Genomic DNA, 14,454 nt, shown 5'->3' on the forward strand with positions numbered 1-14,454 from the left:
CCATGTGGGAAAACCTGATTCCCTTGAATGTGCCCCAGCGCTTAGTACAGCACTCGGCACCTAATAAGCGCTTACCAAATGCCCTCATTATGATTATTGTGAGCCAACCTGATTAACTAGCATGTGCCCCAGCTCTTAGTACCTAGTAGATGCTTACCAAATGCCATCATTATGACTATTGCGAGCCCCATGTGGGACAACCTGATTACCTTGAATGTGCCCCAGCGCTTAGCACAGCGCTTGCCACCTAGTAGGCACTTACCAAATGCCCTAATTAGGATTATTGTGAGCCAGCCTGATTAACTACTACGTGCCTCAGCGCTTGGCACTTAGTAGGCGCTTACCAAATGCCCTCATTAGGATTACTGTGAGCCAGCCTGATTAATTAGCATGTACCCTAGCGTTTAGGACAGGGCTTGGCACCTAGTAGGCGCTTACCAAATGCCATCATTATGATTATTGTGAGCCCCATGTGGGACAACCTGATTCCCTTGAATGTGCCCCAGCGCTTAGTGCAGCGCTTGGCACGTAGTAGGCACTTACCAAATGCCCTCATTATGGTTATTGTGAGCCAACCTGATTAACTGGCATGTGCCCCAGTGCTTGGCATGTAGTAGGTACTTACCAAATGCCCTCATTAGGATTACTGCGAGCCCCATGTGGGACAACCTGATTAACTAGCATGTGCCCCAGGGTTTAGAACAGAGCTTGGCACATAAAAAGCGCTTACCAAATGCCACCATTATGATTATTGTGAGCCAACCTAATTAACTAGCATGTGCCCCAGCGCTTAATACAGCGCTCGGCACCTAATAGGTGCTTACCAAATGCCCTCATTATGATCACTACGCGCCCCATGTGGGACAACCTGATTACCTGAATGTGCCCCAATGTTTAGTGCAGTGCTTGGCACCTAGTAGGCACTTACCAAATGCCACCATTATGATTATTGTGAGCCAACCTGATTAACCAGCATGTACCCCAGCGCTTAATACAGCGCTTGGCACCAAGTAGGCGCTTACCAAATGCCCTCATTATGATTATTGCGAGCCCCATGTGGGACAACCTGATTCCCTTGAATGTGCCCCAGCGCTTAGTGCAGCGCTTGGCACCTAGTAGGCGCTTACCAAATGCCCTCATTAGGATTATTGTGAGACAACCTGATTAACTGGCATGTGCCCCAGCGCTTGGCATGTAGTAGGTACTTACCAAATGCCCTCATTAGGATTACTGTGAGCCCCATGTGGGACAACCTGATTCCCTTGAATGTGCCCCAGTGTTTAGTGTAGCGCTTGTCACGTAGTAGGCGCTTACCAAATGCCACCATTACGATTATTGTGAGCCAGCCTGATTAACCAGCATGTACCCCAGTGTTTAATACAGCACTTGGCACCTAGTAGGTGTTTACCAAATGCCCTCATTATGATTACTGTGAGCCCCATGTGGGACAACCTGATTCCCTTGAATGTGCCCCAGCGCTTAGTACAGCACTTGGCACCTAATAAGCGCTTACCAAATGCCCTCATTATGATTATTGTGAGCCAACCTGATTAACTAGCATGTGCCCCAGCTCTTAGTACCTAGTAGACGCTTACCAAATGCCATCATTATGACTATTGCGAGCCCCATGTGGGACAACCTGATTCCCTTGAATGTGCCCCAGCGCTTAGCGCCGCGCTTGCCACCTAGTAGGCGCTTACCAAATGCCCTCATTAGGATTATTGTGAGCCAGCCTGATTAACTAGCATGTGCCCCAGCGCTTGGCACGTAGTAGACGCTTCCCAAATGCCCTCATTAGGATTATTGCGAGCCAACCTGATTAACTAGCATGTGCCCCAGTGCTTAGTGCCTAGTAGGCGCTTACCAAATGCCCTCATTAGGATTATTGCGAGCCCCATGTGGGACAACCTGATTCCCCTGAATGTGCCCCAGCGCTTAGCATGTAGTAGGCGCTTACCAAATGCCCTCATTAGGATTACTGCGAGCCCACCTGATTAACTGGCATGTGCCCCAGCGCTTGGCATGTAGTAGGCGCTTACCAAATGCCCTCATTAGGATTATTGTGAGCCAGCCTGATTAACTAGCACGTACCCTAGCGTTTAGGGCAGGGCTTGGCACCTAGTAGGCGCTCACCAAATGCCCTCATTAGGATTACTGCGAGCCCCATGTGGGACAACCTGATTCCCTTGAATGTGCCCCAGCGCTTGGCACGTAGTAGGCGCTTACCAAATGCCCTCATTAGGATTATTGCGAGCCAGCCTGATTAACTAGCCTGCACCCTAGCGCTTAGGGCAGGGCTTGGCACCTAGTAGGCGCTCACCAAATGCCCTCATTAGGATTACTGCGAGCCCCATGTGGGACAACCTGATTCCCCTGAATGTGCCCCAGCGCTTAGCATGTAGTAGGCGCTTACCAAATGCCCTCATTAGGATTACTGCGAGCCCACCTGATTAACTGGCATGTGCCCCAGCGCTTGGCATGTAGTAGGCGCTTACCAAATGCCCTCATTAGGATTATTGTGAGCCAGCCTGATTAACTAGCACGTACCCTAGCGTTTAGGGCAGGGCTTGGCACCTAGTAGGCGCTCACCAAATGCCCTCATTAGGATTACTGCGAGCCCCATGTGGGACAACCTGATTCCCTTGAATGTGCCCCAGCGCTTAGTGCAGCGCTTGGCACCTAGTAGGCGCTTACCAAATGCCCTCATTAGGATTACTGCGAGCCCACCTGATTAACTGGCATGTGCCCCAGCGCTTGGCACGTAGTAGGCGCTTACCAAATGCCCTCATTAGGATTATTGTGAGCCAACCTGATTGGCTTGGCACCTAGTAGGTGCTTACCAAATGCCATCATTATGATTATTGTGAGCCTCATGTGGGACAACCTGATTCCCTTGAATGTGCCCCAGCGCTTAGCGCCGCGCTTGCCACCTAGTAGGCGCTTACCAAATGCCCTCATTAGGATTATTGTGAGCCAGCCTGATTAACTAGCATGTGCCCCAGCGCTTGGCATGTAGTAGACGCTTCCCAAATGCCCTCATTAGGATTATTGCGAGCCAACCTGATGAACTAGCATGTGCCCCAGTGCTTAGTGCCTAGTAGGCGCTTACCAAATGCCCTCATTAGGATTATTGCGAGCCCCATGTGGGACAACCTGATTCCCCTGAATGTGCCCCAGCGCTTAGCATGTAGTAGGCGCTTACCAAATGCCCTCATTAGGATTACTGCGAGCCCACCTGATTAACTGGCATGTGCCCCAGCGCTTGGCATGTAGTAGGCGCTTACCAAATGCCCTCATTAGGATTATTGTGAGCCAGCCTGATTAACTAGCACGTACCCTAGCGTTTAGGGCAGGGCTTGGCACCTAGTAGGCGCTCACCAAATGCCCTCATTAGGATTACTGCGAGCCCCATGTGGGACAACCTGATTCCCTTGAATGTGCCCCAGCGCTTAGTGCAGCGCTTGGCACCTAGTAGGCGCTTACCAAATGCCCTCATTAGGATTACTGCGAGCCCACCTGATTAACTGGCATGTGCCCCAGCGCTTGGCACGTAGTAGGCGCTTACCAAATGCCCTCATTAGGATTATTGTGAGCCAACCTGATTGGCTTGGCACCTAGTAGGTGCTTACCAAATGCCATCATTATGATTATTGTGAGCCTCATGTGGGACAACCTGATTCCCTTGAATGTGCCCCAGCGCTTAGCGCCGCGCTTGCCACCTAGTAGGCGCTTACCAAATGCCCTCATTAGGATTATTGTGAGCCAGCCTGATTAACTAGCATGTGCCCCAGCGCTTGGCATGTAGTAGACGCTTCCCAAATGCCCTCATTAGGATTATTGCGAGCCAACCTGATGAACTAGCATGTGCCCCAGTGCTTAGTGCCTAGTAGGCGCTTACCAAATGCCCTCATTAGGATTATTGCGAGCCCCATGTGGGACAACCTGATTCCCCTGAATGTGCCCCAGCGCTTAGCATGTAGTAGGCGCTTACCAAATGCCCTCATTAGGATTACTGCGAGCCCACCTGATTAACTGGCATGTGCCCCAGCGCTTGGCATGTAGTAGGCGCTTACCAAATGCCCTCATTAGGATTATTGTGAGCCAGCCTGATTAACTAGCACGTACCCTAGCGTTTAGGGCAGGGCTTGGCACCTAGTAGGCGCTCACCAAATGCCCTCATTAGGATTACTGCGAGCCCCATGTGGGACAACCTGATTCCCTTGAATGTGCCCCAGCGCTTAGTGCAGCGCTTGGCACCTAGTAGGCGCTTACCAAATGCCCTCATTAGGATTACTGCGAGCCCACCTGATTAACTGGCATGTGCCCCAGCGCTTGGCACGTAGTAGGCGCTTACCAAATGCCCTCATTAGGATTATTGTGAGCCAACCTGATTGGCTTGGCACCTAGTAGGTGCTTACCAAATGCCATCATTATGATTATTGTGAGCCTCATGTGGGACAACCTGATTCCCTTGAATGTGCCCCAGCGCTTAGCGCCGCGCTTGCCACCTAGTAGGCGCTTACCAAATGCCCTCATTAGGATTATTGTGAGCCAGCCTGATTAACTAGCATGTGCCCCAGCGCTTGGCATGTAGTAGACGCTTCCCAAATGCCCTCATTAGGATTATTGCGAGCCAACCTGATGAACTAGCATGTGCCCCAGTGCTTAGTGCCTAGTAGGCGCTTACCAAATGCCCTCATTAGGATTATTGCGAGCCCCATGTGGGACAACCTGATTCCCCTGAATGTGCCCCAGCGCTTAGCACGTAGTAGGCGCTTACCAAATGCCCTCATTAGGGTTATTGTGAGCCAACCTGATCGACTGGCATGTGCCCCAGCGCTTGGCACGTAGTAGGCGCTTACCAAATGCCCTCATTAGGATTATTGCGAGCCAACCTGATTAACTAGCACGTACCCTAGCGTTTAGGGCAGGGCTTGGCACCTAGTAGGCGCTCACCAAATGCCCTCATTAGGATTACTGCGAGCCCCATGTGGGACAACCTGATTCCCCTGAATGTGCCCCAGCGCTTAGCACGTAGTAGGCGCTTACCAAATGCCCTCATTAGGATTACTACGAGCCCACCTGATTAACTGGCATGTGCCCCAGCGCTTGACATGTAGTAGGCGCTTACCAAATGCCCTCATTAGGATCATTGTGAGCCAACCTGATTAACTAGCACGTATCCTAGCGTTTAGGGCAGGGCTTGGCACCTAGTAGGCGCTTACCAAATGCCCTCATTAGGATTATTGCGAGCCCCATGTGGGACAACCTGATTCCCCTGAATGTGCCCCAGCGCTTAGCACGTAGTAGGCGCTTACCAAATGCCCTCATTAGGGTTATTGTGAGCCAACCTGATTCCCCTGGCATGTGCCCCAGCGCTTGGCACGTAGTAGGCGCTTACCAAATGCCCTCATTATGGTTATTGTGAGCCAACCTGATTGACTGGCATGTGCCCCAGCGCTTGGCACGTAGTAGGCGCTGACCAAATGCCCTCATTAGGGTTATTGCGAGCCAACCCGATTGACTGGCATGTGCCCCGGCGGTCGGCACGTAGTGGGCGCTGACCAAATGGCCTCACTGGGATTACTGCGAGCCCCCTGGGGGGCACCCTGATTTCCCCGCGGTCGTCCTCCTGAGGAGAAGGTGGGGCGGTGGGCCCCGCGGCCTAGAGGCCCAACGCCGCCGCCTCCGCCTCCGCCGCCCCGTACCTGCCGGACCCGGTGCAGCGCGTCCACGAAGCCCTCGGCCTTGATCCCCACAGGAGCCGCGTTCTGGCCCTGCACCAGCTCCGCCATTACCGCCTCCTCCTCCTCCTCCTCCTCCTCAGCCGGGCTCCCCCGTCCCGCCGCCGCCGCTCCGCCGGGGGACCCCCTCCTTCTGACCGGAAGCGGAAGCCCCGCGCACTTCCGGCGGAAGCGGGGGGCCGCGCGCCCGCCCACGTGACCGGAAGTGGGGCCGCGCACGCGCGCGCGCGGATCGGGGCGGGGGGGAGGCCGCGCCCCCCGCCTGAGGAGACGCCGGGGGCGGCGCGGGGGGGGAAGCCGCTCGCCGGAGCGTGTCGCGCAGCGTGGGCGCCCGCCGACGTGGGGGAGGGCGAAGCGGAGGGGCGCCCGTGACGTCACCGCGGGGGGGGACCCGCCTCCATGACGTGGCAGCCCCCCCCATCCGTCGTCACGCGCCCATATCTAGTCATCCTAGTCTTAATAATGATAATGATGGCATCATCATCATCATCACGATGATGGCATTTGTTCGTAAATAGTGACGGCATTTGTTAATAAATGATGAGGGTAGGTAGTGAGCGCTTACTCTGGGCCACGCACTGTGACGTGCAACCGCGCTCCTTGGCCTGTCACTCACCCATATTTAGTCATCCTATTCTTAATAATAATAATGATGGCATCATCATCATCACAATGATGGCATTTGTTCGTAAATAGTGACGGCATTTGTTAATAAATAATGGGGGTAGGTAGTGAGCGCTTACTCTGGGCCACGCACTGTGACGTGCAACCGCGCTCCTTGGCCTGTCACTCACCCATATTTAGTCATCCTATTCTTAATAATAATAATGATGGCATCATCATCATCACAATGATGGCATTTGTTCGTAAATAGTGACGGCATTTGTTAATAAATAATGAGGGTAGGTAGTGAGCGCTTACTCTGGGCCACGCACTGTGACGTGCAACTGCGCTCCTTGGCCTGTCACCCATATTTAGTCATCCTATTCTTAATAATAATAATGATGGCATCATCATCACCACAATGATGGCATTTGTTCGTAAATAGTGACGGCATTTGTTAATAAATGATGAGGGTAGGTAGTGAGCGCTTACTCTGGGCCACGCACTGTGACGTGCAACTGCGCTCCTTGGCCTGTCACTCACCCATATTTAGTCATCCTATTCTTAATAATAAAAATAATGATGGCATCATCATCACCGCAATGATGGCATTTGTTCGTAAATAGTGACGGCATTTGTTAATAAATGATGAGGGTAGGTAGTAAGCGCTTACTCTGGGCCACGCACTGTGACGTGCAACTGCGCTCCTTGGCCTGTCACTCACCCATATTTAGTCATCCTATTCTTAATAATAAAAATAATAATGGCATCATCATCACCGCAATGATGGCATTTGTTCGTAAATAGTGACGGCATTTGTTAATAAATGATGAGGGTAGGTAGTGAGCGCTTACTCTGGGCCACGCACTGTGACGTGCAACCGCGCTCCTTGGCCTGTCACTCACCCATATTTAGTCATCCTATTCTTAATAATAATAATGATGGCATCATCATCATCACAATGAGGGCATTTGTTCGTAAATAATGACGGCATTTATTCATAAGTAATGAGGGTATGTAGTGAGCGCTTACTGTGGGCCATGCACTATGACGTGGCAACTGTGCCCCTTGACCTGTCACTCCCCCATATCTAGTCATCCTGTTCTTAGTAATAATGATAATGATGGCATCATCATCATCGCAATGAGGGCATTTGTTTATCTATAATGAGGGTATGTAGTGAGCGCTTACTGTGGGCCAGGCACTATGATGTGGCAGCTGCGCTCCTTGGCCTGTCATTCACCCATATTTAGCCATCCTATTCTTAATAATAATAATAATAATGGCATCATCATCACCGCGATGAGGGCATTTGTTCATAAATAATGACGGCATTTATTCATAAATAATGAGGGTATGTAGTGAGCGCTTACTGTGGGCCACGCACTGTGACGTGGCAACTGCGCTCCTTGGCCTGTCACTCACCCATATTTAGTCGTCCTGTTCTTAGTAATAATAATGATAGTGGCATCATCATCATCATAATGAGGGCATTTGTTCGTAAATAGTGACGGCATTTATTCATCAATAATGAGGGTATGTAGTGAGCGCTTACTGTGGGCCAGGCACTATGATGTGGCAACTGCGCTCCTTGGCCTGTCATTCACCCATATTTAGTCATCCTATTCTTAATAATAATAATAATGGCATCATCATCATCACAATGAGGGCATTTGTTCGTACATAATGATGGCATCGGTTCATAAATAATGAGGGTATGTAGTGAGCGCTTACTGTGGGCCACGCACTGTGACGTGCAACTGCGCCCCTTGGCCTGTCACTCACCCATATTTAGTCATCCTATTCTTAATAATGATGGCATCATCATCACCACAATGAGGGCATTTGTTCGTAAATAATGACGGCATCTGTTCATAAATAGTTAAGGTAGGTAGTGAGCGCTTACTGTGGGCCACGCACTGTGACGTGCAACTGCGCCCCTTGGCCTGTCACTCACCCATATTTAGTCATCCTATTCTTAATAATAATGATGGCATCATCATCATCATAATCACAATGATGGCATTTGTTCATAAATAATGAGGGTATGTAGTGAGCGCTCACTGTGGGCCACGCACTATGACGTGGCAACTGCGCTCCTTGACCTGTCATTCACCCATATTTAGTCATCCTCTTATTAGTAATAATGATAATGATGGCATCATCATCATCACGATGGCATTTGTTCATAAATAATGAGGGCATCTGTTCATAAATAATGAGGGTATGTAGTGAGCGCTTACTGTGTGCCACGCACTATGACGTGCAGCTGCGCTCCTTGACCTGTCAGTCACCCATATTTAGTCATCCTGTTATTAGTAATAATGATAATGATGGCATCATCATAATCACAATGATGGCATTTGTTCATAAATAATGATGGTATTTAGTGAGCGCTTACTGTGTGCCATGCACTATGACGTGCAACTGCGCTCCTTGACCTGTCAGTCACCCATATTTTGTCATCCTATTCTTAATAATGATAATGATGGCATCATCATCATCATCATCACAATGATGGCATTTGTTCGTAAATAATGACGGCATTTATTCATAAATAATGAAGGTATGTAGTGAGCACTTACTGTGTGCCACGCACTATGACGTGCAACTGCGCTCCTTGACCTGTCACTCACCCATATTTAGTCATCCTGTTCTTAGTAATAATGATAATGATGGCATCATCATAATCACAATGATGGCATTTGTTAATAAATATTGATGGTATTTAGTGAGCGCTTACTGTGTGCCACGCACTATGACGTGCAACTGCACTCCTTGACCTGTCACTCGCCCGTATTTAGTCATCCTATTCTTAATAGTGGCATCATCATCATCATAATCACAATGACGGCATTTGTTCATAAATAATGACGGCATCGGCTCATAAATAATGAGGGTATGTAGTGAGCGCTTACTGTGGGCCACACACTATGACGTGCAACTGCGCTCCTTAACCTGTCACTCACCCATATTTAGTCATCCTGTTATTAGTAGTAATGATAGTGATGGCATCATCATCATCATCACAATGATGGCATTTGCTCATAAATAATGACAGCATTTATTCATAAATAATGAGGGTATGTAGTGAGCGCTTACTGTGGGCCACACACTATGACGTGCAGCTGTGCTCCTTGACCTGTCAGTCACCCATATTTAGTCATCCTGTTATTAGTAGTAATGATAGTGATGGCATCATCATCATCATCACAATGATGGCATTTGCTCATAAATAATGACAGCATTTATTCATAAATAATGAGGGTATGTAGTGAGTGCTTACTGTGGGCCACGCACTATGACGTGCAACTGCGCTCCTTGACCTGTCACTCACCCATATTTAGTCATCCTGTTATTAGTAGTAATGATAATGATGGCATCATCATCATCATAATCACAATGATGGCATTTGTTCGTAAATAATGACGGCATCTGTTCATAAATAATGAGGGTATGTAGTGAGCGCTTACTGTGGGCCACACACTATGACGTGGCAACTGCGCTCCTTGACCTGTCATTCACCCATATTCAGTCATCCTCTTATTAGTAATAATAATGATGGCGTCATCATCATAATCACAATGGTGGCATTTGTTAATACATAATAAGGGTATTTAGTGAGCGCTTACTGTGGGCCATGCACTATGACGTGCAACTGCACTCCTTTTCCTGTCACTCACCAGTATTTAGTCATCCTATTCTTAGTAATAATAATAATGGCATCATCATCATAATCACAATGACGGCATTTGTTAATAATGATGGCATTTCTTAATAAATAATGAGGATATTTAGTGAGCGCTTACTGTGTGCCACGCACTATGACGTGCAACTGTGCTCCTTGACCTGTCATTCACCCATATTTAGTCATCCTATTCTTAATAATAATAATGATGGCATCATCATCATAATCACGATGATGGCATTTGTTAATAAATAATGACGGCATCTGTTCATAAATAATGAGGGTATGTAGTGAGCGCTCACTGTGTGCCACGCACTATGACGTGCAACTGCACTCCTTGACCTGTCACTCACCCATATTTAGTCATCCTATTCTTAGTAATAATAATAATGACATCATCATCATAATCACAATGACGGCATTTGTTAATAATGATGGCATTTGTTCATAAATAATGAGGGTATTTACTGGTGCTTACTGTGTGCCACGCACTATGACGTGCAACTGCGCTCCTTGACCTGTCACTCACCCATATTTAGTCATCCTATCCTTAATAATAATAATGATGGCATCATCATCATAATCACAATGACAGTATCTGTTAATAAATAATGATGGCATTTGTTAATAAATAATGAGGGTATTTAGTGAGCGCTTACTGTGTACGACGCACTGTGGTGCAACTGCACTCTTTGACCTGTCATTCACCCATATTTAGTCATCCTGTTATTAGTAATAATGATAATGATGGCATCATCATCATAATCACAATGATGGTACTTGTTAATAAATAATGACGGCATCTGTTAATAAATAACGAGGGTATTTAGTGAGCGCTTACTGTGTGCCACGCACTATGACGTGCAACTGCACTCCTTGACCTGTCACTCACCCATATTTAGTCATCCTATTCTTGGTAATAATAATAATGGCATCATCATCATCATCATAATCACAATGATGGCATTTGTTAATAATGGCGGCATTTGTTCATAAATAATGAGGGTATTTACTGAGTGCTTACTGTGTGCCACGCACTATGACGTGCAACTGCGCTCCTTGACCTGTCACTCACCCATATTTAGTCATCCTGTTATTAGGAATAATGATAGTGATGGCATCATCATCATAATCACAATGACGGCATCTGTTAATAAATAATGACGGCATGTGTTCATAAATAATGAGGGTATTTAGTGAGCGCTTACTCTGTGCCATGCACTATGACGTGGCAGCCGCGCTCCTTGACCTGTCATTCACCCATATTTATTCATCCTATTATTAGTAACAATAATAATGATGGCACCATCATCATAATCACAATGATGGCATTTGTTAATAAATAATGATGGCATTTGTTAATAAATAGTGATGGTATTTATTGAGCGATTACTATGTGCCACACACTATGACGTGGCAACTGCGCTCCTTGACCTGTCATTCACCCATATTTATTCATCCTATTATTAGTAATAATGATAATGATGGCATCATCACCATAATCACAATGATGGCATTTGTTAATAAATGATGACGGCATGTGTTCATAGATAACGATGGTATTTACTGAGTGCTTACTCTGTGCCACGCACTATGACATGGCAGCCACGCTCCTTGACCTGTCACTCACCCATATTTAGTCATCCTATTCTTAATAATAATAATGATGGCATCATCATCATAATCACAATGATGGCATTTGTTAATAAATAATGATGGCATGTGTTCCTAAATAATGAGGGTATTTACTGAGCGCCTACTCTGTGCCACGCACTATGATGTGGCAACTGCACTCCTTAACCTGTCACTCACCCATACTCAGACATCCTATTCTTAATAATGATAGTGATAGTGATAGTAATAGTGATAGAATAGCCCTAGGCTTGTATCTGTCCACTTTTGTACCAATAAAATCGATTAAATTGTCTGTAAGCTTTTCATTACTGCTAAAAATCCATATTTTTTAATAGATTACATACTCTCGTTATCAATAAAAAATTCATGCAGCCTGTACACATAGGGATTTTTGGGCATGTGGCCTACTATTGAATAAATCTAGATACTGTTGCCCTACTTCAAACATTGTCAAAAAAAATGTGTCTCGTTATTTCCTGCAACCTACGCACTGCGGCCATTTAATAAATCCATCCAGTCGTATTTATTGAGCGTTTGCTGTGTAGGAAAATATTTCCATGTTGAAACAAAGCGCTACTGGATAGTTGTCTTAATATTCCTAAGGGGTGGGGATAATGTTTCTGGATCGTTCAATAAGCTGGCCGGCACGTTGATGATTATTTAGTATTTATTCAGTACTGATAATGAACTAAGACTGCACTGGGATTTTTCATGCTTTTGCAATGAAAAGAATTTCAAATATTTGGGAAATGGAAGTTGGGTAGCTGAGAAGGGAAGAGAAGGAAGAAGGGTGAAAGAAGTGGAATAAGGTGCAGATGGAGCAGGGAGTAGATCCTCTGAATGTAATTGCTACTATCAATCAATCAGTAGTATTTATTGAGCACTTACCCTGTGCAGAACATTGTACGAAGGACTTGGGAGAGTACAGTAGAGTTCGTAGACAAGATCCTTGTCCTCAAGGAGCTTATTAATTAGTTAGTGGGGGAGACCAACACTTAAACAAACTATTAGGAGGAAGCAATAGACTATAAAAATGCAGATAAATGCATTTATCCCTCCTTTCCCGTCTCCAGTCCCTCGCTCACGCCACTCTCCTGCCTGGAACTCTTTTTCCCTTCAAATCAATCAATCAATCAATTCATTCATTCAATCAATCATATTTATTGAGCGCTTACTGTGCGCAGAGAACTGTATTAAGCGCTTGGGAAGTCCAAGTCGGCAACAGATAGAGACGGTCCCTACCCAACAACGGGCTCACGGTCTAGAAGGGGGAGACGGACGACAAAACAAAACACGTGGACGGGTGTCAAGTCGTCAGAACAAAGATGCTTGTAAGGTAAGCATTCAGACGCGTTCAATCATACTTACTGAGCACTTACTATGTGTAGAGCACTGTACTAAGCACTTCAAATCAGCCAGACCGTAGATCTCTCCTTGTTTAAAGCTCTTCTAGAACCCAGCTCCTCCCAGAGGCCTTCCCTGATTAATTTCTACCTTCTCAGGTGGTGTCACAACATTTTTACACAGTCTTTAGCATTTATAGTTAGAGAAGCAGCGTGGCTCAGTGGAAAGAGCCCGGGCTTTGGAGTCAGAGGTCATGGATTCAAATCCCGGCTCCGCCAATTGTCAGCTGTGTGACTTTAGGCAAGTCACTTCACTTCTCTGGGCCTCAGTGACCTCATCTGTAAAATGGGGATAAAGACTGCGAGCTCCACCGTGGAACAAACTGATCACCTTGTAACCTCCCCAGCGCTTAGAACAGTGCTTTGCACATAGTAAGCGCTTAATAAATGTCATTATTATTATTATTATTTGTGTCCACTTAGTACAGTGCTGTGCACACAGTAAGCGCTCAATAAGCCTTCTAGACTGTGAGCTTACTGTTGTCCCTATATGTTGCCAACTTGTACTTCCCAAGCGCTTAGTACAGTGCTCTGCACACAGTAAGTGCTCACTAAATACGATTGAATGAATAAATCCGATTGACTGAGTAAGGTTGGACACAGTCCCTGTCCCGCATGAGGCTCATGGTCCTAATCCCCATCTTACAGATGAGGGAACTGAGGCCCAGAGAAGTGAAGTGACTTGCCTAAGGTCACACTGCAGAGAAGTGGCCGGGCTGGGATTAGAACCCAAGTCCTTCTGACTCTCAGGCCCTGGCTCTACCCATTAGGCCATGCTGCTGCCGTGTGGAACTGGTATGGACTCCATCGGGGCCAACAAGGTAGCCCGGATGGCTTGCTTGTACATATACTTGTACATATCTATTCTATTTATTTAATTTTGTTAGTATGTTTGGTTTTGTTCTCTGTCTCCCCCTTTTAGACTGTGAGCCCGCTGGGACTGTCTCTATGTGTTGCCAACTTGTACTTCCCAAGGGCTTAGTACAGTGCTCTGCACACAGTAAGCGCTCAATAAATCCGATTGATTGATTGATTGATTGATTGATTGCTGCCTCATAAAGATTAGGACGGAGGCCAACGTGACCAGGGAGCCGGTCCCCAAAGAAAGCAGTAGCGAGGAAGGAGTAAGACCTAACCATTCATTCATTCAATCATATTTATTGAGCGAGCACTGTACTAAGCGCTTGGAAAGTACAAACCAGCGTCCTTGCCCACATTAAAGGGAACGTGATTCCTGGGAACCCCAAAACCTGCCGTCTTAGCCTCATTAATCAGTTGTTCGCAAAGCAACAGCTCTTAGTCCACATCTGTTAGCTTCACCCAGACAGAGCCCTGATCAGCTGCTCCATTCACTTGCTTTGTTTCACATTTTCAATGTGAT

General features: G+C 46.9%; 1 protein-coding gene across 7 annotated transcripts in view; it reads right to left on the minus strand.

The window, feature by feature from the left end:
- FUBP3 (far upstream element binding protein 3) overlaps positions 1-5,814 on the minus strand; it is a 67,033-nt gene extending 61,219 nt beyond the window's left edge. For all 7 annotated transcript variants that reach the window (XM_038745042.1, XM_038745047.1, XM_038745046.1 and 4 more), the window contains exon 1: positions 5,709-5,814. In XM_038745042.1, coding sequence (XP_038600970.1) covers positions 5,709-5,795 — 87 coding nt within the window. In that variant the 5' untranslated portion in view covers positions 5,796-5,814. The remainder of the gene's footprint in view (positions 1-5,708) is intronic.
- Between the last annotated feature and the right edge of the window lie 8,640 nt (positions 5,815-14,454).

The sequence above is a fragment of the Tachyglossus aculeatus genome, chromosome 4 (genome assembly GCF_015852505.1).
Source record: "Tachyglossus aculeatus isolate mTacAcu1 chromosome 4, mTacAcu1.pri, whole genome shotgun sequence".
Classification (NCBI taxonomy): Eukaryota; Metazoa; Chordata; class Mammalia; order Monotremata; family Tachyglossidae; genus Tachyglossus; species Tachyglossus aculeatus.